At 44.0% G+C, this 27384-nt stretch overlaps 1 protein-coding gene across 4 annotated transcripts in view; it reads left to right on the top strand.

Moving 5' to 3' along the window:
- LOC110524573 (discoidin domain-containing receptor 2) overlaps nucleotides 1-27384 on the top strand; it is a 59068-nt gene that overhangs the window by 8342 nt on the left and 23342 nt on the right. For all 4 annotated transcript variants that reach the window (XM_036978423.1, XM_036978421.1, XM_036978420.1 and 1 more), the window contains exon 2: nucleotides 19690-19825. In XM_036978423.1, the coding sequence (XP_036834318.1) occupies nucleotides 19744-19825 (82 nt within the window). In that variant the 5' untranslated portion in view covers nucleotides 19690-19743. The remainder of the gene's footprint in view (nucleotides 1-19689; nucleotides 19826-27384) is intronic.

Raw genomic sequence — 27384 nt, 5'->3', positions numbered from 1 at the left:
AAGCAGCAGTAGTTGGGTAATGTATTGAAGCAGCAGTAGTTGGGTAATTTATTGAAGCAGCAGTAGTTGGGTAATTTATTGAAGCAGCAGTAGTTGGGTAATTTATTGAAGCAGCAGTAGTTGGGTAATGTATTGAAGCAGCAGTAGTTGGGTAATTTATTGAAGCAGCAGTAGTTGGGTAATTTATTGAAGCAGCAGTAGTTGGGTAATTTATTGAAGCAGCAGTAGTTGGGTAATTTATTGAAGCAGCAGTAGTTGGGTAATTTATTGAAGCAGCAGTAGTTGGGTAATTTATTGAAGCAAGCAGTAGTTGGGTAATTTATTGAAGCAGCAGTATTTGGGTAATGTATTGAAGCAAGCAGTAGTTGGGTAATTTATTGAAGCAGCAGTAGTTGGGTAATTTATTGAAGCAGCAGTAGTTGGGTAATTTATTGAAGCAGCAGTAGTTGGGTAATTTATTGAAGCAGCAGTAGTTGGGTAATGTATTGAAGCAGCAGTAGTTGGGTAATTTATTGAAGCAGCAGTAGTTGGGTAATGTATTGAAGCAGCAGTAGTTGGGTAATTTATTGAAGCAGCAGTAGTTGGGTAATTTATTGAAGCAGCAGTAGTTGGGTAATTTATTGAAGCAGCAGTAGTTGGGTAATTTATTGAAGCAGCAGTAGTTGGGTAATTTATTGAAGCAGCAGTAGTTGGGTAATTTATTGAAGCAGCAGTAGTTGGGTAATGTATTGAAGCAGCAGTAGTTGTGTAATTTATTGAAGCAGCAGTAGTTGGGTAATTTATTGAAGCAGCAGTAGTTGGGTAATTTATTGAAGCAGCAGTAGTTGGGTAATTTATTGAAGCAGCAGTAGTTGGGTAATGTATTGAAGCAGCAGTAGTTGGGTAATGTATTGAAGCAAGCAGTATTTGGGTAATGTATTGAAGCAGCAGTAGTTGGGTAATTTATTGAAGCAGCAGTAGTTGGGTAATGTATTGAAGCAGCAGTAGTTGGGTAATGTATTGAAGCAGCAGTAGTTGGGTAATTTATTGAAGCAGCAGTAGTTGGGTAGTTTATTGAAGCAGCAGTAGTTGGGTAATTTATTGAAGCAGCAGTAGTTGGGTAATTTATTGAAGCAAGCAGTAGTTGGGTAATTTATTGAAGCAGCAGTAGTTGGGTAATTTATTGAAGCAGCAGTAGTTGGGTATTTTATTGAAGCAGCAGTAGTTGGGTAATTTATTGAAGCAGCAGTAGTTGGGTAATGTATTGAAGCAGCAGTAGTTGGGTAATTTATTGAAGCAGCAGTAGTTGGGTAATGTATTGAAGCAGCAGTAGTTGGGTAATTTATTGAAGCAGCAGTAGTTGGGTAATGTATTGAAGCAGCAGTAGTTGGGTAATTTATTGAAGCAGCAGTAGTTGGGTAATTTATTGAAGCAAGCAGTAGTTGGGTAATTTATTGAAGCAGCAGTATTTGGGTAATGTATTGAAGCAAGCAGTAGTTGGGTAATTTATTGAAGCAGCAGTAGTTGGGTAATTTATTGAAGCAGCAGTAGTTGGGTAATTTATTGAAGCAGCAGTAGTTGGGTAATTTATTGAAGCAGCAGTAGTTGGGTAATGTATTGAAGCAGCAGTAGTTGGGTAATTTATTGAAGCAGCAGTAGTTGGGTAATGTATTGAAGCAGCAGTAGTTGGGTAATTTATTGAAGCAGCAGTAGTTGGGTAATTTATTGAAGCAGCAGTAGTTGGGTAATTTATTGAAGCAGCAGTAGTTGGGTAATTTATTGAAGCAGCAGTAGTTGGGTAATTTATTGAAGCAGCAGTAGTTGGGTAATGTATTGAAGCAGCAGTAGTTGTGTAATTTATTGAAGCAGCAGTAGTTGGGTAATTTATTGAAGCAGCAGTAGTTGGGTAATTTATTGAAGCAGCAGTAGTTGGGTAATTTATTGAAGCAGCAGTAGTTGGGTAATGTATTGAAGCAGCAGTAGTTGGGTAATGTATTGAAGCAAGCAGTATTTGGGTAATGTATTGAAGCAGCAGTAGTTGGGTAATTTATTGAAGCAGCAGTAGTTGGGTAATTTATTGAAGCAGCAGTAGTTGGGTAATTTATTGAAGCAGCAGTAGTTGGGTAATTTATTGAAGCAGCAGTAGTTGGGTAATTTATTGAAGCAGCAGTAGTTGGGTAATTTATTGAAGCAGCAGTAGTTGGGTAATTTATTGAAGCAGCAGTAGTTGGGTAATTTATTGAAGCAGCAGTAGTTGGGTAATTTATTGAAGCAGCAGTAGTTGGGTAATTTATTGAAGCAGCAGTAGTTGGGTAATGTATTGAAGCAGCAGTAGTTGGGTAATGTATTGAAGCAAGCAGTATTTGGGTAATGTATTGATGCAAGCAGTAGTTGGGTAATTTATTGAAGCAGCAGTAGTTGGGTAATTTATTGAAGCAGCAGTAGTTGGGTAATTTATTGAAGCAGCAGTAGTTGGGTAATTTATTGAAGCAGCAGTAGTTGGGTAATTTATTGAAGCAGCAGTAGTTGGGTAATGTATTGAAGCAAGCAGTAGTTGGGTAATTTATTGAAGCAGCAGTAGTTGGGTAATTTATTGAAGCAAGCAGTAGTTGGGTAATTTATTGAAGCAGCAGTAGTTGGGTAATTTATTGAAGCAGCAGTAGTTGGGTAATTTATTGAAGCAGCAGTAGTTGGGTAATTTATTGAAGCAGCAGTAGTTGGGTAATTTATTGAAGCAGCAGTAGTTGGGTAATTTATTGAAGCAGCAGTAGTTGGGTAATTTATTGAAGCAGCAGTAGTTGGGTAATTTATTGAAGTAGAAGAAGTTGTACTTTAAGTGGTAATATTGACATGAACAGATTTAGTTGAGTAGTAAAGAATTGAGATGGATGGGGAAAGGCAGAGTGAGAGTGGGTCTGGGGCTCTGAGAGGATTTAAGCACCATGGTCCGGCAGACTGACTGCTGCTGTTATGGGGGGAAATGGAAAATAACTTCTTGGACCTGACCGTTGAGTTTCCACAGGGCTTCATTTAACTCTAAAAACTCCATCCAATACTGTTCAGTTTAAAACCTCTCTCTCTTTCTTGCTTTGTCTTTCTCTCTCTACTTTCTCTCTTTTCCTCTCTGACGCTTCCCCTCAGTCTCTCGCTCTCTCTCTCAGGTCTCGTTAAGCCCAGCTGGGTATCATTAACGCTGAATACAGTCCAGATAGTCTTACCAGCCAGACAGTCAGGGAGAGGGTCACTAGTATCAGGGCTGGGAGTGACACCAAATGAGAGTGTATAGTGTTTGAGTGTGTGTCACACAGAACCCTACAATTGTCTTGTTGATTTGGAATTCATCCTAGGTAGCACATGGACCAGCCACCATTGTATATAATCTTCCCTTCTCCCCCTCCCTGCCATGTGTCACACATTAGCATTACACATAAATGCACATAATGGAGTCTTGTGCTCTCCAGTGTTTCCTCTCCCTCCCACCTCTCGTGTGTGTGGCGTGCATGCGTGGCACGCTTGTGTCACAGTCTGAAACTTTACAGCCTATTTTTTTATATGCCTACACCTGGCTCTGGTTTTGGATAAAAAAACAACTACATTTGATTAGGATTTCATGCATTCCCATCAAAATGAAATCTCTGCTATGGCATGTTATGTTATGGGCTTAAGGGGAAACTAGAGAGGCTGTAATCAGAAGCTGATGTGGCTGGTCATGGTAGCTTGTCTAGCGTAAGGCTGCATACACACACATACACAGCTCCAGCTAATGAACGCATGGCCAATAAAATGCTCTCTGCATTGTTTTACTTTCTGTTAATTTGCCCCGCCTGTCTGCCCAGGTTGCATTGCTCTTACCAGCCATAGCTTGTACTTTCATACCCTTGAATTAATCAAATGTTTCGATTTTTATGTTTTCCAGAGAAAAATAGTTTGTGGATATAATTGTATGTTTGCATGTGCGTGTGTGCAGTGTACACGCATGTGTGTGCTTGTGTGGCCTGCGTGTGTGTGTCAAATCAAATTTTATTGGTCACATACACATGTTTAGCAGATGTTATTGCGGTTGTAGCATAATGCTCCGACAGTGCAGTAATATCTAACAAGTAAGAAATAACAATTACACAACATATACCCAATACACACAAATCTAGTAAAGGAATGGAATTAAGAATATAAAAATATATGGACATGCAATGTCAGCGGCATAGAATAAGATACAGTAGAATAGTATAGGATACAGTATATACATTTGAGATGGGTACTGCAAGATATGTAAACATTATTGAAGTGACTAGTGTTCCATTTATTAAAGTGGCCAGTGATTTCAAGTCTATTTATATAGGGCAGCAGCGTCTAAGGTGCAGGGTTACGTAACTTGGGGGAAGCCGGCTAGTGATGGATTTTTAACAGTTTGATGGCCTTGAGATAGAAGCTGTTTTTCAGTCTCTCTTTCCCAGCTTTGATGCACCTGTACTGACCTCGCCTTCTGGATGATAGCGGTGTGAACGGGCATTGGCTCGGGTGGTTGTTGTCCTTGATGATATTTTTGGCCTTCCTGTGACGTCGGGTGCTGTAGGTATCCTGGAGAGCAGGTAGTTTGCCCCCGGTCGTGTGTGTGTGTGTGGGTGTCACCCTCTTAGCCCATTAATCACTACCAGATCTCAACACTGACTGAAGTTGGGAGTAAATTATAGCTTTCAGATAATCTCTCTGCTTTTTCTCTTCTCTGTCTAACAGTCTGTTTCAGAGGCAGATATCTTTCAGTCAAGCTCTATGGTATATTAATGTACAGGGAAAGAGGTAAAGATCTCAGCTCCGATATGCACAATCACTTCCTGAAGCCACATCATATGATAGGTTAGGAAAGGTTAGATTCTGTATAAAAAAAAAAATTGGTTTACACAACCTGAATACAAGAGGAAGAGGGGGGTGCGGAAGGAGAAACAATAAGGGGTCACAGTTTATATTATTCTGTATTTATTAATTGAGCCTTCTCCTCGTTCATGTGTAACTAGGCACATTCAGGACCTCACATCCTAGTGGTTGACTGTGTTTCAAAGCAGGCTGTGTATAGTGACAGGTAGTGTGTTTCAGAGCAGGTTATGGGTAAGTTGTAGGGATGCCCCTTTAATCAAGGCTGACTGGTGATTTCATGCTGCTATCATTGGTCTGTACAGCTTTACTTCACTGTAATTGGCCACTATAAAAGATAACTACCCTGCCTGGCGCACTACACAGTCGGGCTGAGGGAAGGCAGACCCTACACACACAGGCAAGCATGCACGCGCGCACACACACACACATACACACACACACACACAGAGACAGAATTACACACATTGCAGACTTTACTCAATGGTCTCAGGTTGTGCTGTAGAGCCCAGTTGGTTCCACAGTAAATCAAACCTCTCCATTCCTCTTCCTTTACTGTCATTAAGCTCTCCTCCATGCACAGAATACTGTGCATAGACTTACAAGTATATTCAACAGTTGTTCCTACACCATCAAATGATCTTAGTTGCATAAACATTTTTCACTTTGCTTCCATTTTGCTGTCGTCCTTTGCCGTTATTGAGCTGATCACCCCATGAAAAGTCTGGAGCAAATGTTATTCACATCGCAGTTCACTTTTACTCTGAGCCTGGGCTTGTTCCACAGCCACTCTCCTCTCTCCACTACTCCTCTTGCTCATGGCATAGCATGTGAGTGCTGCTGACAGTAGAGCCAGGTCAGAGGGCCAGGTCAGAGGGCCAGGGGACCAAGGCAGACGAGCAGAGGAGGGGACCAGAGCAGGGCACCTCTGTGTGTTGACTCTACCGGTTCCCCCATGGTGCAAGGACCATCAGCCCTCTGTATGACCGTGAGAGGACGAGGGAAGGAGAGGAAGTCTTTCCAGGAGAAGATGATTTGTTTCTGCACATCCAAAACCCCTGTGCAAACAGCATAAAACCCACATCCCCTCTCTTTTCAGTCCCACCTTGTACTAAATACAGTGTGCACGGTTTGATCAGTAGTAGCAGACCGTTTCAGTTCACTGACAGTGCTCACGTCTTGATATGTGTCTGTCTCCACACAGTCAACATAAAAGTTTCTGTCCAGTGCAGCCAGTTCATGATATCTGTAGCTGAATAACCATTTCCCAATTCCAGCCCCACAAAGCCCAGTCTGTGGTTTTCTGACGGGAGTATCTGTCCTTGGCCACTTCCTGTTCTGAGCCTGGGGGGAACCAATAGTTTTGCAGAACGTTCTTTTTCCCAGCACCAGAAGCAACGTTCTGGTCTTCATATTTAGGAACAGCATACTAAGTTGCTGCTCTGTACAACTTCAACCCACTAACTTCACTTTACATGAACATACATTTGGAGTTAAATAAAAGCAAGAGGGAGTGACAGAGCATGATGATAGTGAGAACATTTCTGATCCAATCTTCAAAATAAAAAATTCATGAAAAGTAAAAACATTCATGAAAGCTTTGAAGCAAAGTAATATTTCTATCCCATAGGTTTTACCACTGTGAACCTGTGTGATAAGTTAATATTTCTGACTGGTCGGGTTCTGGTGGCAGGGGAGCGGTGGGGTTAGGTCCGGGGAGGAGGGGTGGGAGGAAGGGGAACCTGATCATGGTGGGCAAAGGGGGTGGCTGGCGGAGGCTGAGGACTTCCAGTACTGGGGAGTGGTTGGGACTGGTGGGACATCTAGGAGAGGTCTCACTGTCTTCCTGGCAGGTGGGATGAGGTGAAGCTGGGAAGAAGTGGATGGGAAGTTAAGCTGTATGGGGATGTGGGATTGAGGGTTCCTGTGGTGTTTCACAGCCATTTTTGTTTTACACACATTGTAATGTCCAAACCTTAAACAACTTACCAAATTGTACCATTGTGTATTCTACTGCTAATTCCCATGATTGGTCTAAATATTTGTTTTTAACAGGAATACTTATGCAGTGCTTTGACCAGCTGTGTGTGTGTGTGTGAGGGAGAGTCAGTCAGACAGACTTCTCAGTCACATCAGCCTATTCATCAGTAGGAATTATCCACCAGCCTACACACACAGTCCACACACACACACACACACACACTGCCACGTCTCACGTCCCTTTAATTATCCAGATGTGTCACTTCAACAAAGAGTCCATTGAAGGGGAATACGTCCATATTTTATACAGGGAGAGTAGACTCTTCTGTGGTAGAAAAATATACAAGGAAAACTTTAGTTTATGAGCCTTTTGACATAATGTATTACTCTGGGAGCACAAGACAGGGCACTGTGGGCAGATAGAACTATACTGAACAAAAATATAAACGCAACATGTAAAGTGTTGGTCCAATATTTCATGAGCTAAAATAAAAGATCCCAGAAATGTTTCATATGCACAAAAAGCTTATTTCCCTCAAATGTTGTGCATGAAAGTGTTTATATCCCTGTTAGTGAGCATTTCTACTTTGCCAAGATAATCCATTCACTTGACAGGTGTGATTTACCAAGAAGCTGATTTAGACCTCATGATCATTACACAGGTACAGCTTGTGCTGGGGACAATAAAAGGCCACTCTAAAATGTGCAGTTTGTCACACAACACAATGGCACAGATGTCTCAAGTTTTGACGGAGTGTGCAATTGGCATGCTGAGTGCAGGAATGTCCACCAGAGCTGGTGACAGAGAATTGAGTGTTAATTTCTCTACCATAAGCCGCCTCCAAATTTGTTTTAGAGAATTTGGCCTTACAACCACATACCACCTGTAACCATGACAGCCCAGGACCTCCACATCCGGCTTCTTCCAACTGCGGGATTGTCTGAGACCAGCATCCTGGATAGCTGATGAAACTGAGGAGTATTTCTGTCTGCAATTAAGCCTTTTTGTGGGGAAAAACTCTTTCTGATTGGCTGGGCCTGGCTCCCCAGTGGGTGGGCCCTATGCCTTCCCAGGCCCAACCATGGCTGCGCTCCTGTCTAGTCATGTGAAATCCATAGATTAGGACCTAATAAATGTACTTCAATTGAGCCATTTCCTTATGAACTGTAACACAGTAAAATCATAAAAAATGAGCATGTAGTGTTGACATTTTTTTTTCAAAATAGTTAAGAGGTCAATAAATATTGTGTTCTTTTTTTCTCTTCAATGGTTAAACCATTTTAGACAATTATTATATCTGTACTTATTCTTTAGGATCCCGTTTGGATTTTATTTGGCAGTTTGGAGTTCATAAAAAAGAACTGTGGTCTCTCAATTGTTTTTAATCTCTCTCTCTGTCTCACTCTTTCTCTCTGAAACCCCATCAGTGATTTGACCTCCACACCTCAGACTCTCGAGGTATCAGATATGGCCCTCCCCCCTTTGTTTGACTTCTCTCCGACCGGTTCAAGCCTGATTGTTTTCCTTTGTGGCCTCCGTGAAAGCATTGAGAAGTGCTTTGCTGTCTGACATTAGTTTGTTATTCTAAAGCTGACTTTGATCTGAGTTTTCTGTTGACTGTTTGACTTTGTCAGACAGCCATGCTCTGAGACTCCCAGCTTCATCTGTTATTAATGCATATATGGTAGGGTGGACCATAAGGTTGAATTCCCCTTCAGGATTTAGTACAGAAATAGGATCAAGCATTTAGTTTGCCCCTGTCTCATGATGTCAGTTTATTTGACAGCAGTAATGAGGGACAGACAGCAGTGGACCAAAGCACAACCGTTCACTTTGCTTTGTTAAATATCAATCCCCAGCCTCTAACCCTATACCCTATCCTCTACCCATGACTTCTATTCCCTGCATGCTCCAGTGCACACTGTCAAGCCCATTGCATGTATCAGAAGTCAACTGTATAACTTAGGTTGCATATGTGCACACTAGGCACAGTATGGTACATTCAACTCCAACCAGAGCCCAGTGAGTAATATAGACTTTGAGAGCTGGTTTTGGGGAGACCCTACTTAGTACGTCTAGGTTGATTCCTGCAGGAGCTATAGGAGTGTATGAAACCCATTCCTGGGTAAAATTAGCCCTATAGTTGGCCCCAGCAGCCCCATAGAGCGGGCTGTGTACTAACACACAACAGTAGACCCCTAGCAGCAAGCCTACTTGAGCAGGCTGTGTGAGGAGGAATGTGAGGGACAGTGTATGGCAAGACACAGGTCCTGTCTGTCCACTCTGCCCCACTCCGGCCCCTCACCTTTAGCCTAGGAGGGCCCCTAACTCCCCCTGTGCCTCCTCATGTACCCCGTTCTGTCCAGCTACCTCCGCCTCTCTTCCTGTTCCTCCCCTGTCTCCCTCTACTCCCCTGAATTTACCTCCAGATCAGAAGATCCAACAAATCTCTCTGCTGTCTATAGGTCCTCTAGTATAGCTGCAGAATGATAGAGTTAGTTGGACCCTGAAGAGCTGGGGGTGAATAGTCTGATCAATAGTCTCATTTTAGTCAGGAAGTATTTTAATCAGTGAGGTGAGTGGTTGGGCTTATGCACCTGTGCTCTCGTTTTTTCTTCTCTCCCCCCTCCCTGTCTACCTCCCTCTCTCTCCAGTCCTGACAGCCTGTCAGTGAGAGGTGAGTGAAACTGAACAGTAGCTCAACCATTGGACTGTATAAACACTACTCTCAATAGTTTGCTGCATCAGAATAAAACATTGTCAAGAGGAGTTACTCACTGATCATTACTGAAAGCTTGATCTCAGCTCCTAACATGTCAGCAAACTTTTACAGACATTGCAAAAACATTTACATTTGGACTTGATAACTATCGTAACTTTTCACATGAAAAAGGAATTTGAGTTTAAAACGATACTGGCGAGTGGATAAGTGTTCCATGCTGCTATGAAATGAGAATGAGCAGAAGTTTTCCATAATGGTGAACGTGAGACAGCCCATAACCCTGTGTCCTGTGTGTCAGAGCCTGCTCTGATGTTACCATAGCAAAGCCTTGTTATGAGACAACAGCCCTACGCTCCATGCAGATACCTACCTGGATGGAGAATACAGCTCTTACTAAGTAAAAGTACTTTTGAAGTACTACTTAATTCGTTTTTCTGCGTATCTGTACTTTACTATTTGTATTTTTGACTTTTTTGTAACTTTTACTCTACTACATTCCTAAAGAAAATATGTACTTTTTACTCGCATCCATTTTTCCTGACACCCAAAAGTACTTTTGGAATGGTCAAGTAGAACAGCAATCTGGTCAAATTCACACACACATCAATATAACGTGTTGTCATTACTGCTGCCTCTGAACTGACTAAACACAAATAATGTGTCTGTAAATTATGTTTGAGTATTGGTGTGCCCTTGGTAGTCGGTACATTTTTTAAAAATAATTCAATCGTGCCATCTGGTTGGCTTTATTTAAGGAATTTGAAGTATGACAGTTGAGTACTTTTTCCACCACTGTACTTACACTACCCGTCAAAAGTTTTAGAACACCTACTCATTCAAGGATTTTCTTTATTTTTACTAGTATTCTACATTGTAGAATAATAGTGAAGACATCAAAACTATGAAATTACACATATGGAATCATGTAGAAGACGTGTTACACAAATCAAAATATGTTTTATATTTGAGATTCTTCAAAGTAGCCACCCTTTGACTTGATGACAGCTTTGCACACTCTTGGTATTCTCTCAACCAGCTTCGTGAGTGGGTGGAGTCACCTGGAATGCATTTCAATTAAGAGGTGTGCCTTAAGTTAATTTGTGGATTTGTTTGAGACAATTAGTTGTGTTGTTGCAAGGTAGGGGTGGTATACAGAAGATATCCCTATTTGGTAAAATACCAAGTCCATATTATGGCAAGAACAGGTCAAATAAGCAAAGAGAAACTGCAGTCCATAATTCATTTAAGACATGAAGGGTCAGTCAATATGGAGAATTTCAAGAACTTTGAACGTTTCTTCTTGTGCAATCACAAAAACCATCAAGTGCTATGATGAAACTGGCTCTCATGAGGACTGCCACATGAATGGAAGACCCAGAGTTACCTCTACTGTAGAGGATACGTTCATTCGAGTTAGCAGCCTCAGAAATTGCAGCCCAAATAAATGCTTCACAGAGTTCAAGAAACAGACACATCTCCACATCAACTGTTCAGGGGAGACTGTGTGAATCAGGCCGTCATGGTCTAAATGCTGAAAAGAAATCACTACTAAAGGGCACCAATAATAAGAAGAGACTTGATTGTGCCAAGAAACTCAAGCAATGGACATTAGACCGGTGAAAATGTGTCCTTTTGGTACCAACCAAAAGACACGGTGTTGGTGAACGGATGATCTCTGAATGTGTATTTCCCACTGTAAAGCATGGAGAAGGAGGTGTGATGGTGTGGGGGTGCTTTGCTGGTGACACTGTCAGTGCTTTCTTTAGAATTCAAGGCACACTTAACCAGTATGGCTACCACAGCATTCTGCAGCGATACGCCATCCCATCTGGTTTGCGCTTAGTCCCACTATCAGACCATTATTCCCCCTCTACCAAATTTTACAGTTGGCACTATGCATTCAGGCAGGTAGCGTTCTCCTGGCATCCACCAAACCCAGATTTGTCCGATTTGTCCTGCCAGATGGTGAGGCGTGATTCACCACTCCAGAGAACGTGTTTCCACTGCTCCAGAGTCCAATGGCGGCAAGCTTTACACCACACCAGCCGACGCTTGGCTTTGCACATTTTTATCCTAGACTTGTGTACGGCTGCTCGGCCATGGAAACCCATTTCATGAAGCTCCTGACGAACAGTTCTTGTGCTGACGTTGCTTCCAGAGGCAGTTTGGAACTCAGTAGTGAGTGTCGCATCCGATGACAGACCATTTTTACGTGCTACGCCCTTCAGCACTTGTTGGTCTCGTTCAGTGAGCTTGTGTGGCCTACCACTTTGCTGCCAATCCGTTATTGCTCCTAGATGTTTCCACTTCACAATAACAGCACTTAACAGCAGTAACAGTTGACCGGGGCAGCTCTAGCAGGGCAGACATTTGACCAACTGACTTGTTGGAAAGGTGGAATCTTATGACAGTGCGGTGTTGAAAGTCACAGAACATGGCCTTGGTAAATGGAAAATCTGTTGGGTTTTTTTCATGCTAACTCTATGTCCACTTTTATACATGAGAGCTGTTCTCTCTGGCCACATGGTAAATACCTCTCTGACTCTCCCTCCCCAACACATGACACAAGCCACCAGCTGTTTGTGTTTCATTAACTGTTTAAGCCCAGCATTAACACCTATATATTTACCCTTATAAGGAGGCCAGTGTCTTAGTGTGATATGGCTGTAATCTGATATAACAGGAAATGGAGCACTTCTGAAGGAGAAACTAACTAGATGATTTTGTTGATGATGGTGAATGCACAATGAGGCCATTCAGAGGTTGATGGGTGTTGGTGAAGGGGAGCTGTTGAGAGTTTGTACAGTTTTACAGCTGTTTTGTTCTGTGATTAGCTGATTACAAAAACACAATTACAGTGATGTTATTGTATTTGTGAAAGTAAGGATGGTTTAAAAATCGTATGCCGAATGTCTGACGACTTGCATGAAAGCAGGATTCCTTATATTCTGGAATTTAAGATATCATAAATGTCTTGATTTACAGGAACTGTATATAGATAAAGAAGTCGTTCTGTAACATCGGGTGTCATCAGAGTTCATTCTTGGCAGTGGTATTGGGCAGCAGATCTGAATATGTATCCCACAGCCAGAATACAACTCTGTTATATTGTATGAAACTCCAGGTTTTAACACTGATATATGGCAGTGGCCTGGTTATTGTGAGGTTCCTAGGGTGTGTGAGTGTGAAAGTGTGGTCTCTGGGTGTAGAGCTATGTGAGTGTGTGGAGGATGGTTAGTATGTGTAAATGTTTACTGCAGAGGGCACAGCGAGGTTTAGTGTGTGTGTGGGGGTGGGTGGGTGGTCATGTTTAACTATACTTGTGGAGACCAGAAGTCCCAACAAGTATAGTAAACAAACAAAACATTTTAAGAACTGGGGACATTTTGTTAGTCTCCACAAGTTATAATGCTATTTCTAGAGGGTTTAGGGTTCTGGTTAGAATTAGTGTTAGGGATAGGAGCTAGATTTAGGGTAAGGTTTAGGGTAAGGTTTGGAGTAAGGGAAGTAGTGAAAATCGGATTTTGAATGGGACTGAATTGAGTGTCCCCACAAGGTCAGTTATACAAGACTGTGTGTGTGTGTGTGCCTGTGCATGTGTGCGTATGTGTGTGTGTGTGGTTGTGAGGAGTGCTGTGCTGCTTGACCCTGACATGTTGATCTATAAGCCACTCCTACGCAGCCTCGCACTGCCAATAGAAAGTTGTTTGGCCAGGGATGAACAGCCGGAAATGTCCCACACACAAACAAACACACACACACACGTGCCCCTTTGGCCTAGGATGACGACCAGGGAACCTCCCCTTTGGCTTTCTGATCTCTCCAGCTTAACTCTATACAGTCCATAGTACACTCTTCACCCCTCTGCCTTTCTCTTCAAAACCACACTGCCACTTTACCTAAGGTTCCGAAACCCTATGAATTTCCATGGTAGTTGCATAGGTGCAGTGTATTGACATTGCATTTCCACATTGTTACATGGTACTTCCAACTATTGCTGTCCAAAGATTACAATCTTACTAGAGAAATGTTCACTTTTATATTAACAAAGATAGAACAACCACTAATGATTCTGCTCCAGTTGTTCTCCTTCTTTAAATAGTGTTTGTTACATAAGAAGCTATTAACACAGTGAGATTGCCACATCTGTAGACTGTTTGTAATTATGTAATAATCAGTTAGAATGACAGTAAAGCATTTACATGTGCAACCCCAACTCTCTCCCCCCACACCTTTTACTGGATCATTAATAGTGGTAGGTCAGACAACCACATGAGACCAGAGTAAATCACTAAAAGATCGCTGTGAGTGGACATCGACATTTCCTCTAAGGTAAGAGAAGATTAGACCATTGGCTGTTTGGGTCTGTTGAAGAGAGGAGGCGTGCTGGACCTCTCTCTGTGTGTCTCTCTCTCCCTCTCTCTCTCTCTGTCCCTCGATCTGTCTCTCTTTCTTTCTCTCTCGCTCACTCTGTGTCTGTCTGTCCCTCTGTCTTTCTCTGTTTCTCTCTGTCTCCCTCTCTGAAATGCTGCCTTAATTGATTCCTGCCTCGTCCTGTCTGAAGTCCTCTCTAGCACACACACACACACACACACACACACACACACACACACACAGCCAGGGGATGGAGAACTACTAAAGAATGTTACACACACACACACACACACAGCCAGGGGATGGAGAACTACTAAAGAATGTTTCACACACACACACACAGCCAGGGGAAGGAGAACTACTAAAGAATGTTTCACACACACACACACAGCCAGGGGATGGAGAACTACTAAAGAATGTTACAACACACACACACACACAGCCAGGGGATGGAGAACTACTAAAGAATGTTACACACACACACACACACAGCCAGGGGATGGAGAACTACTAAAGAATGTTACACACACAGCCAGGGGATGGAGAACTACTAAAGAATGTTTCACACACACACACAGCCAGGGGATGGAGAACTACTAAAGAATGTTTCACACACAGCCAGGGGATGGAGAACTACTAAAGAATGTTACACACACACACACACAGCCAGGGGATGGATAACTACTAAAGAATGTTTCACACACACACACACAGCCAGGGGATGGAGAACTACTAAAGAATGTTACACACACAGCCAGGGGATGGAGAACTACTAAAGAATATTTCACACACACACACACAGCCAGGGGATGGAGAACTACTAAAGAATGTTACACACACAGCCAGGGGATGGAGAACTACTAAAGAATGTTTCACACACACACACACAGCCAGGGGATGGAGAACTACTAAAGAATGTTACACACACAGCCAGGGGATGGAGAACTACTAAAGAATGTTACACACACAGCCAGGGGATGGAGAACTACTAAAGAATGTTACACACACAGTCAGGGGATGGAGAACTACTAAAGAATGTTTCACACACACACACAGCCAGGGGATGGAGAACTACTAAAGAATGTTACACACACACACAGCCAGGGGATGGATAACTACTAAAGAATGTTTCACACACAGCCAGGGGATGGAGAACTACTAAAGAATGTTACACACACACACACACACACACACAGCCAGGGGATGGAGAACTACTAAAGAATGTTACACACACACACAGCCAGGGGATGGAGAACTACTAAAGAATGTTACACACACAGCCAGGGGATGGATAACTACTAAAGAATGTTACACACACAGCCAGGGGATGGAGAACTACTAAAGAATGTTACACACACACACACACACAACCAGGGGATGGAGAACTACTAAAGAATGTTACACACACAGCCAGGGGATGGAGAACTACTAAAGAATGTTACACACACAGCCAGGGGATGGAGAACTACTAAAGAATGTTTCACACACAGCCAGGGGATGGAGAACTACTAAAGAATGTTACACACACACACACACAGCCAGGGGATGGAGAACTACTAAAGAATGTTACACACACACAGCCAGGGGATGGAGAACTACTAAAGAATGTTTCACACACACACACACACACACAGCCAGGGGATGGAGAACTACTAAAGAATGTTTCACACACACACACACAGCCAGGGGATGGAGAACTACTAAAGAATGTTACACACACAGCCAGGGGATGGAGAACTACTAAAGAATGTTTCACACACACACACACACACACACACACACAGCCAGGGGATGGAGAACTACTAAAGAATGTTACACACACACACAGCCAGGGGATGGAGAACTACTAAAGAATGTTTCACACACACACACACAGCCAGGGGATGGATAACTACTAAAGAATGTTTCACACACAGCCAGGGGATGGAGAACTACTAAAGAATGTTACACACACACACACACACACACACACACACACACACAGCCAGGGAATGGAGAACTACTAAAGAATGTTACACACACACACAACCAGGGGATGGAGAACTACTAAAGAATGTTACACACACAGCCAGGGGATGGATAACTACTAAAGAATGTTCCACACACAGCCAGGGGATGGAGAACTACTAAAGAATGTTACACACACACACACACACAACCAGGGGATGGAGAACTACTAAAGAATGTTACACACACAGCCAGGGGATGGAGAACTACTAAAGAATGTTACACACACACACACACACAGCCAGGGGATGGAGAACTACTAAAGAATGTTACACACACAGCCAGCGGATGGAGAACTACTAAAGAATGTTACACACACAGCCAGGGGATGGAGAACTACTAAAGAATGTTTCACACACAGCCAGGGGATGGAGAACTACTAAAGAATGTTACACACACACACACACACACACAGCCAGGGGATGGAGAACTACTAAAGAATGTTACACACACACACAGCCAGGGGATGGAGAACTACTAAAGAATGTTTCACACACACACACACACACAGCCAGGGGATGGAGAACTACTAAAGAATGTTTCACACACACACACAGCCAGGGGATGGAGAACTACTAAAGAATGTTTCACACACAGCCAGGGGATGGAGAACTACTAAAGAATGTTACACACACACACACACAGCCAGGGGATGGATAACTACTAAAGAATGTTTCACACTCACACACACAGCCAGGGGATGGAGAACTACTAAAGAATGTTACACACACAGCCAGGGGATGGAGAACAACTAAAGAATATTTCACACACACACACACAGCCAGGGGATGGAGAACTACTAAAGAATGTTACACACACAGCCAGGGGATGGAGAACTACTAAAGAATGTTTCACACACACACACACAGCCAGGGGATGGAGAACTACTAAAGAATGTTACACACACAGCCAGGGGATGGAGAACTACTAAAGAATGTTACACACACAGCCAGGGGATGGAGAACTACTAAAGAATGTTACACACACAGTCAGGGGATGGAGAACTACTAAAGAATGTTTCACACACACACACAGCCAGGGGATGGAGAACTACTAAAGAATGTTACACACACACACAGCCAGGGGATGGATAACTACTAAAGAATGTTTCACACACAGCCAGGGGATGGAGAACTACTAAAGAATGTTACACACACACACACACACACACACACAGCCAGGGGATGGAGAACTACTAAAGAATGTTACACACACACACAGCCAGGGGATGGAGAACTACTAAAGAATGTTACACACACAGCCAGGGGATGGATAACTACTAAAGAATGTTACACACACAGCCAGGGGATGGAGAACTACTAAAGAATGTTACACACACACACACACACACAACCAGGGGATGGAGAACTACTAAAGAATGTTACACACACAGCCAGGGGATGGAGAACTACTAAAGAATGTTACACACACACACACACACAGCCAGGGGATGGAGAACTACTAAAGAATGTTACACACACAGCCAGGGGATGGAGAACTACTAAAGAATGTTACACACACAGCCAGGGGATGGAGAACTACTAAAGAATGTTTCACACACAGCCAGGGGATGGAGAACTACTAAAGAATGTTACACACACACACACACAGCCAGGGGATGGAGAACTACTAAAGAATGTTACACACACACAGCCAGGGGATGGAGAACTACTAAAGAATGTTTCACACACACACACACACAGCCAGGGGATGGAGAACTACTAAAGAATGTTTCACACACACACACACAGCCAGGGGATGGAGAACTACTAAAGAATGTTACACACACAGCCAGGGGATGGAGAACTACTAAAGAATGTTTCACACACACACACACACACACACACAGCCAGGGGATGGAGAACTACTAAAGAATGTTACACACACACACAGCCAGGGGATGGAGAACTACTAAAGAATGTTTCACACACACACACACAGCCAGGGGATGGATAACTACTAAAGAATGTTTCACACACAGCCAGGGGATGGAGAACTACTAAAGAATGTTACACACACACACACACACACACAGCCAGGGAATGGAGAACTACTAAAGAATGTTACACACACAACCAGGGGATGGAGAACTACTAAAGAATGTTACACACACACACACACACAGCCAGGGGATGGAGAACTACTAAAGAATGTTACACACACAGCCAGCGGATGGAGAACTACTAAAGAATGTTACACACACAGCCAGGGGATGGAGAACTACTAAAGAATGTTTCACACACAGCCAGGGGATGGAGAACTACTAAAGAATGTTACACACACACACACACACACACACACACAGCCAGGGGATGGAGAACTACTAAAGAATGTTACACACACACACAGCCAGGGGATGGAGAACTACTAAAGAATGTTTCACACACACACACACACACACACACAGCCAGGGGATGGAGAACTACTAAAGAATGTTTCACACACACACACACACAGCCAGGGGATGGAGAACTACTAAAGAATGTTTCACACACACACACACAGCCAGGGGATGGAGAACTACTAAAGAATGTTTCACACACAGCCAGGGGATGGAGAACTACTAAAGAATGTTACACACACACACACACACACACACAGCCAGGGGATGGAGAACTACTAAAGAATGTTACACACACAGCCAGGGGATGGAGAACTACTAAAGAATGTTTCACACACACACACACAGCCAGGGGATGGAGAACTACTAAAGAATGTTTCACACACACACACACAGCCAGGGGATGGATAACTACTAAAGAATGTTACACACACACACACAGCCAGGGGATGGAGAACTACTAAAGAATGTTACACACACACACAGCCAGGGGATGGAGAACTACTAAAGAATGTTTCACACACAGCCAGGGGATGGATAACTACTAAAGAATGTTACACACACACACACAGCCAGGGGATGGAGAACTACTAAAGAATGTTACACACACAGCCAGGGGATGGAGAACTACTAAAGAATGTTACACATACACACACACAGCCAGGGGATGGAGAACTACTAAAGAATGTTACACACACACACACACACAGCCAGGGGATGGAGAACTACTAAAGAATGTTACAACACACACACACACAGCCAGGGGATGGAGAACTACTAAAGAATGTTACACACACACACACACAGCCAGGGGATGGAGAACTACTAAAGAATGTTACAACACACAGCCAGGGGATGGAGAACTACTAAAGAATGTTACACACACAGCCAGGGGATGGAGAACTACTAAAGAATGTTTCACACACACACACACACACAGCCAGGGGATGGAGAACTACTAAAGAATGTTTCACACACACACACACACACGGCCAGGGGATGGAGAACTACTAAAGAATGTTAAAGTATTTACATTTAGATGTATGGATATAGTTTTATGTACAGTTTTATTACTCAGAGCTGGCTACTGTAATGTTAAATTATCCCCACCATTTTAATATGCTTTCACTCTTCACTCGTGGTAAGATAATGAATGAATGGAAATTCCACTTTCAGACAGCAATTATTGTCTTTATTGAGCAAATGAAAAACATTCCTCCAGTAAAAGCTGCAGCTTTCCCTTGAACCTCTCAGATGATCTGGTTCCCTGGAGGAAAGACATGAAACTGCACCAACTGCCTGAATATACCACATGGATCCAAATACAGACCCTAAAACTTCTGTTTCATTTCACCACAGTCCAAATACTTAAACTTGTATGACATATTCTGACGGTTGTTTTCTCATTGATTTCAGGTTTGAAGACCCGCTGTGTGTGAAAGTGTGTGTGTGTGTGTGTGTGTGTTTGGGATGAAGTGCCTGTGGGGGGGCCACTTTCCGCTGATCATCCTGCTCTACCTGTTAGGAGACGTCACCTCACAGGTTAACCCAGGTGAGTGTTGGCATGGGAATGGTATGGAGAGTGTGTGTGTGTGTGTGTTTCTGATAGGTGAGAATTGTCTGTTAATTGAATTAATAGAATATTCCGCCCTGGACCATATTATTGTATGGAATTGATTAGAATGTATCAAATCATAATCAATAAATGTGCAGTCCTAGTCAGAATTAGGGTAAAACAATATGTCTTTATGGTATTTTAAACACAGACTGTCTGAGCTTGGTGCCGTCCTGACTAGAGATTTGGGAGAGAGAGGGGAGTACGTCAAGGACAAGGTCACTATCTCTGTCGGCTGGGTAGTGAGACAGACAGTGTGTGCGTAGCAGGACATGTTTGTGTGTATGTCTGTGTGTATGTGTGTACGTATGTTTGTGTGTATGTTTGTGTGTGGGCGTGGGAAGTCAGTATAACATAAATGTTTTGTATTCTTGACTTTAGAACGTTCCGTGAATAAACCTTTTTGACTATTTAGCTGGGCCTCCGTCTGTTTCATTCGACCAGGATCTTACACATTCTGGTTTGCAGACTGAGAGTAATATAATTAAATTGGGTTATGTACCTGGAGAACATAATTCTCTTATCAGTTTCCATTTGGAGGCCTTAACTGCTACTGCTGTCTCTTTGATGTGAGTGGGACTGTTCTGTTGTCCATGGGTCTCCACTGTTCTGCTGTCCATGGGTCTCTCCACTGTTCTGTTATCCATGGGTCTCCACTTTTCTGTTGTCCATTGGTCTCCACTGTTCTGCTGTCCATGGGTCTCCACTGTTCTGTTGTCCATGGGTATCTCCACTGTTCTGCTGTCCATGGGTCTCTCCACTGTTCTGCTGTCCATGGGTCTCCACTGTTCTGCTGTCCATGGATCTCCACTGTTCTGCTGTCCATGGGTCTCCACTGTTCTGCTGTCCATGGATCTCCACTGTTCTGCTGTCCATGGGTCTCTCCACTGTTCTGCTGTCCATGGGTCTCTCCACTGTTCTGTTGTCCATGGGTCTCCACTGTTCTGCTGTCCATGGGTCTCTCCACTGTTCTGTTGTCCATGGGTCTCCACTGTTATGTTGTCCATGGTTCTCTCTACTGTTCTGTTGTCCATGGGTCTCCACTGTTCTGCTGTTCATGGGTCTCTCCACTGTTCTGTTGTCCATGGGTCTCCACTGTTCTGCTGTCCATGGGTCTCTCCACTGTTCTGCTGTCCATGGGTCTCTCCACTGTTCTGTTGTCCATGGGTCTCCACTGTTCTGCTGTCCATGGGTCTCTCCACTGTTCTGTTGTCCATGGGTCTCCACTGTTATGTTGTCCATGGTTCTCTCTACTGTTCTGTTGTCCATGGGTCTCCACTGTTCTGCTGTTCATGGGTCTCTCCACTGTTCTGTTGTCCATGGGTCTCCACTGTTCTGCTGTCCATGGGTCTCTCCACTGTTCTGTTGTCCATGGGTCTCCACTGTTATGTTTTCAGTGGGTCTCCACTGTTCTGTTGTCCATGGGTCTCCACTGTTCTGTTGTCCATGGGTCTCCACTGTTCTGTTGTCCATGGGTCTCTCCACTGTTCTGTTGTCCATGGGTCTCCACTGTTCTGTTGTCCATGGTTCTCCACTGTTCTGTTGTCCATGGGTCTTCACTGTTATGTTGTCCATGGGTCTCCACTGTTCTGTTGTCCATGGGTCTCTCCACTGATCTGTTGTCCATGGGTCTCCACTGTTCTGTTGTCCATGGGTCTCTTCACTGTTCTGTTGTCCATGGGTATCTTCACTGTTCTGTTGTCCATGGGTCTCTCCACTGATCTGTTGTCCATGGGTCTCCACTGTTGTGTTGTCCATGGGTCTCTCCACTGATCTGTTGTCCATGGGTCTCCACTGTTCTGTTGTTCATGGGTCTCTACACTGTTCTGTTGTCCATGGGTCTCCACTGTTCTGTTGTCCATGGGTCTCCACTGTTCTGTTGTCCATGGGTCTCCACTGTTCTGTTGTCCATGGGTCTCCACTGTTCTGTTGTCCATGGGTCTCTCCACTGTTCTGTTGTCCATGGGTCTCTCCACTTTTCTGTTGTCCATGGGTCTCTCCACTTTTCTGTTGTCCATGGGTCTCTCCACTATTCTGTTGTCCATGGGTCTCTTCACTGTTCTGTTGTCCATGGGTCTCTTCACTGTTCTGTTGTCCATGGGTCTCCACTGTTCTGTTGTCCATGGGTCTCTTCACTGTTCTGTTGTCCATGGGTCTCTCCACTGTTCTGTTGTCCATGGGTCTCCACTGTGCTGTTGTCCATGGGTCTTCACTGTTCTGTTGTCCATGGGTCTCTCCACTGTTCTGTTGTCCATGGGTCTCCACTGTTCTGTTGTCCATGGGTCTCCACTGTTATGTTGTCCATGGGTCTCCACTGTTCTGTTGTCCATGGGTCTTCACTGTTCTGTTGTCCATGGGTCTCCACTGTTCTGTTGTCCATGGGTCTCTCCACTGTTCTGTTGTCCATGGGTCTCTCCACTGATCTGTTGTCCATGGGTCTCCACTGTTCTGTTGTCCATGGGTCTTTTCACTGTTCTGTTGTCCATGGGTCTCTTCACTGTTCTGTTGTCCATGGGTCTCCACTGTTCTGTTGTCCATGGGTCTCTCCCACTGTTCTGTTGTCCATGGGTCTTCACTGTTCTGTTGTCCATGGGTCTCTCCACTGTTCTGTTGTCCATGGGTCTCTCCACTGTTCTGTTGTCCATGGGTCTCTTCACTGTTCTGTTGTCCATGGGTCTCTTCACTGTTCTGTTGTCCATGGGTCTCCACTGTTCTGTTGTCCATGGGTCTCTCCACTGATCTGTTGTCCATGGGTCTCCACTGTTCTGTTGTTCATGGGTCTCTTCACTGTTCTGTTGTCCATGGGTCTCCACTGTTCTGTTGTCCATGGGTCTCTCCACTGATCTGTTGTCCATGGGTCTCCACTGTTCTGCTGTCCATGGGTCTTCACTGTTCTGTTGTCCATGCGTCTCTCCACTGTTCTGTTGTCCATTGCTCTTCACTGTTCTGTTGTCCATGGGTCTCTCCACTGTTCTGTTGTCCATGGGTCTCTTCACTGTTCTGTTGCCCATGAGTCTCTTCACTGTTCTGTTGTCCATGGGTCTCTCCACTGTTCTGTTGTCCATGGGTCTCTTCACTGTTCTGTTGTCCATGGGTCTCTTCACTGTTCTGTTGTCCATGGGTCTCTCCACTGTTCTGTTGTCCATGGGTCTCTCCACTGTTCTGTTGTCCATGGGTCTCCACTGTTCTGTTGTCCATGGGTCTCTTCACTGTTCTGTTGTCCATGGGTCTCCACTGTTCTGTTGTCCATGGGTCTCTTCACTGTTCTGTTGTCCATGGGTCTCTCCACTGATCTGTTGTCCATGGGTCTCTCTACTGTTGTGGTGTCCATGGGTCTCCACTGTTGTGTTGTCCATGGGTCTCCACTGTTGTGTTGTCCATGGGTCTCCACTGTTGTGTTGTCCATGAGTCTCCACTGTTCTGCTGTCCATGGGTCTTCACTGTTCTGTTGTCCATGCGTCTCTCCACTGTTCTGTTGTCCATTGCTCTTCACTGTTCTGTTGTCCATGGGTCTCTCCACTGTTCTGTTGTCCATGGGTCTTCACTGTTCTGTTGTCCATGGGTCTCTTCACTGTTCTGTTGTCCATGGGTCTCTTCACTGTTCTGTTGTCCATTGCTCTTCACTGTTCTGTTGTCCATGGGTCTCTCCACTGTTGTGTTGTCCATGGGTCTCTTCACTGTTGTGGTGTCCATGGGTCTCCACTGTTGTGTTGTCCATGGGTCTCCACTGTTGTGTTGTCCATGGGTCTCCACTGTTGTGTTGTCCATGGGTCTCCACTGTTCTGCTGTCCATGGGTCTTCACTGTTCTGTTGTCCATGCGTCTCTCCACTGTTCTGTTGTCCATTGCTCTTCACTGTTCTGTTGTCCATGGGTCTCTCCACTGTTCTGTTGTCCATGGGTCTTCACTGTTCTGTTGTCCATGGGTCTCTTCACTGTTCTGTTGTCCATGGGTCTCTTCACTGTTCTGTTGTCCATTGCTCTTCTCTGTTCTGTTGTCCATGGGTCTCTCCACTGTTGTGTTGTCCATGGGTCTCTTCACTGTTGTGGTGTCCATGGGTCTCCACTGTTGTGTTGTCCATGGGTCTCCACTGTTGTGTTGTCCATGGGTCTCCACTGTTGTGTTGTCCATGGGTCTCCACTGTTCTGCTGTCCATGGGTCTTCACTGTTCTGTTGTCCATGCGTCTCTCCACTGTTCTGTTGTCCATTGCTCTTCACTGTTCTGTTGTCCATGGGTCTCTCCACTGTTCTGTTGTCCATGGGTCTTCACTGTTCTGTTGTCCATGGGTCTCTTCACTGTTCTGTTGTCCATGGGTCTCTTCACTGTTCTGTTGTCCATGGGTCTCTTCACTGTTCTGTTGTCCATGGGTCTCTTCACTGTTCTGTTGTCCATGGGTCTCTTCACTGTTCTGTTGTCCATGGGTATCTTCACTGTTCTGTTGTTCATGGGTCTCTCCGCTGTTCTGTTGTCCATGGGTCTCTTCACTGTTCTGTTGTCCATGGGTCTCTTCACTGTTCTGTTGTCCATGGGTATCTTCACTGTTCTGTTGTCCATGGGTCTCTCCACTGTTCTGTTGTTCATGGGTCTCTCCACTGTTCTGTTGTCCATGGGTCTCTTCACTGTTCTGTTGTCCATGGGTCTCTTCACTGTTCTGTTGTCCATGGGTATCTCCACTGTTCTGTTGTCCATGGGTCTCTTCACTGTTCTGTTGTTCATGGGTCTCTCCACTGTTCTCTTGTCCATGGGTCTCTCCACTGTTCTCTTGTCCATGGGTCTCTTCACTGTTCTGTTGTCCATGGGTCTCTTCACTGTTCTGTTGTCCATGGGTCTCTTCACTGTTCTGTTGTCCATGGGTATCTTCACTGTTCTGTTGTTCATGGGTCTCTTCACTGTTCTGTTGTCCATGGGTCTCTTCACTGTTCTGTTGTCCATGGGTCTCTTCACTGTTCTGTTGTCCATGGGTCTCTCCACTGTTCTGTTCCCACTCTAGGGGTGGTTCACTGAGGGAAAGTGTGATGTCAATGAGACGACCAATTATATTTTACTAGGATACCCAGTGGCAACATTTGGTGTGCAGAGATGGAGCACTAACACCTTGGCAACAGCCATCATCAAGTCCTGAGAAATGCAATGACCTTGGACTGTAGTATGTGTCACAACATCATAGAGCTGCTTTTTCATTAAATATACGTTTAGAATTGTATAAAAGAGCAGGGCACAGGGCCAAGCAATGACCTAGGAGTGTGTGTGTGTGCACACGAGATCTTGCGCGTCTGCACGTGTGTGTGTGCTTTGAGGTCTTTTACAGCTGTGGCGTGGCAGTCTATACTCTGAGGGAGATAATTGTACAGTCAGTCCTCCACATTAACATTGCTGTTTAATTACATCCTGCTCAAGGCAAACTACAAACACACCAGAACATTTTTCACTAACTCGTCTGGGGCGCCTAAAAGTAAACAGAGGCTATGTTTCATATGCTGTAAACTTGTATTTATCTGTAGCTTGGTGCAGCAAAATGACAATTTGTTTTCGTGGACTTTCATGATCATACATAACAACTTTAACATATTTTTCAGTGGAGTGACACACACACTTGACACGCCCTTCTCTCCATTCATGTGTGTATTTTACAGCCTACAATGTGGCTGATCTTTAAGACTAGCATGTTGCTATAATGGCAGGCTGAGCGAGAGAGTAGGTTTTAAGAAGAGGGTGTTCTCTCCAAAGGGACAGGGCAGTGGTGGGTGCTGTGGTTGTTTTTAGGCCTCTCTACATCTCGTTATGACAGTTGATATACGTCTCTGATCTGGTTTACCAGATATACAGCAGAGTGGATCATCTTGACAGTGTCAAGCTTTCACCTATCTCTATTACTCGATGTATAGTCCAGCGTTATACAGTTTTTCTCTCTTGCTCCATCTCTACTCCAGCCTCATAGTCCCTCTCTATTTCTCCTCCATCTATCTCTACTAAAGCCTTATTCCAGAGTCTCTATATTGCTCCCAGTCTACAGCGAAAAGCTTGTCGCCCACTCAGAGTGGAAATAGGAAAGACAGAGATGGTATAACAGCACTGTTCAAGGAATTTAAAAAGGGGAAAGTTGGCATCACCTTGCCTCTCAGTGCTACTAAATGCAGCCATGCAAATTTTCGGCATTCTGATATTTATTTTTCTTCATCCATGCAACAGAATGGTAGTTAGACACAGTAAGACCTGTACTGGAGTCAACAAGACTCATAGCAAATTTGTTGAGTGACAAAGGACATAAAGATATAGCTTATTGGACAGACACACAATTCCCTCATCCATTCTCTTGCGTTTAGGAAGTCTTTGTCTAGTCTAGAGGATTTGAAATAATGATGATTTCTCCCTCACTTGTCTTCAAAATGATTGTCCCACAATGGGGCATATTTGGGATTTAGAACATTTTGTTGAATGAATTTAAAGTAACTTTGGCCATGTTCCGATCCATTGGAACTCTGCACTCCACCACTTCTAAGTGGTGAACAACAATCCCAGCAAATACACATGGCAAGCCCCTTTCCATGTACATTCCTGCTGTCAGAATGTCTGGAATGCATTAACCACAGACTCCAGTGGGATAGCTGGATCATCTGCATGCACACACATGCGCGCACACACACACACATACACACATACATCTTCAACTCCCACCAAGGTCAGGTCATCCAGTTGTTTTAGCCTATCTTGAGCCTCTGCGATATTGCTCTCATATTAATACAATAGAAAGGTTATGAGAGTTTACACGAGACGGTCACAAACTAAATTTACTATAATATCAGAGCCTGGAGCCTGTGGTTAGACAGCAAACACGATGGAACAAGCCTGCCTTTCACTGGCCAGGGCACATAGAAAAAAAATAAGTGGTGAGAGAGGGAAAGAAGCCACTTGGAGCTGGATCGGTGTGTGTATGCTGTGTGCGTGCATGTGACCTGTAAGAGTGTATTAGCCAATGGTGACATTACAGGGGTCCTCTCTCGCTCCTCTCCTCTCCTCTCCCCCTCCCCCCCCCCCTCTCTATATATTGAGTGAGGAGAACAAGTATTTGATACAATGCCGATTTTGCAAGTTTTCCTACTTACAAAGCATGTAGAGGTCTGTAATTTTTATCATAGGTACACTTCAACTGTGTATTGTATGGTTTTTAAGTAATTCATTTGCATTTTATTACATGACATAAGTATTTGATACATCAGAAAAGCAGAACTTAATATTTGTTATAGAAACCTTTGTTTGCAATTACAGAGATCATACGTTTCCTGTAGTTCTTGACCAGGTTTGCACACACTGCAGCAAGGATTTTGGCCCACTCCTCCATACAGACCTTCTCCAGATCCTTCAGGTTTCAGGGCTGCAGCTGGGCAATACTGACTTTCAGCTCCCTCCAAACATTTTCTATTGGGTTCAGGTCTGGAGACTGGCTAGGCCACTCCAGGACCTTGAGATGCTTCTTACGGAGCCACTCCTTAGTTGCC

Source organism: Oncorhynchus mykiss, chromosome 5 (genome assembly GCF_013265735.2).
Source record: "Oncorhynchus mykiss isolate Arlee chromosome 5, USDA_OmykA_1.1, whole genome shotgun sequence".
Classification (NCBI taxonomy): Eukaryota; Metazoa; Chordata; class Actinopteri; order Salmoniformes; family Salmonidae; genus Oncorhynchus; species Oncorhynchus mykiss.
The sequence above is the reverse complement of the archived record's forward strand: the minus strand, read 5'-3'. Positions and strand labels throughout refer to the sequence as shown.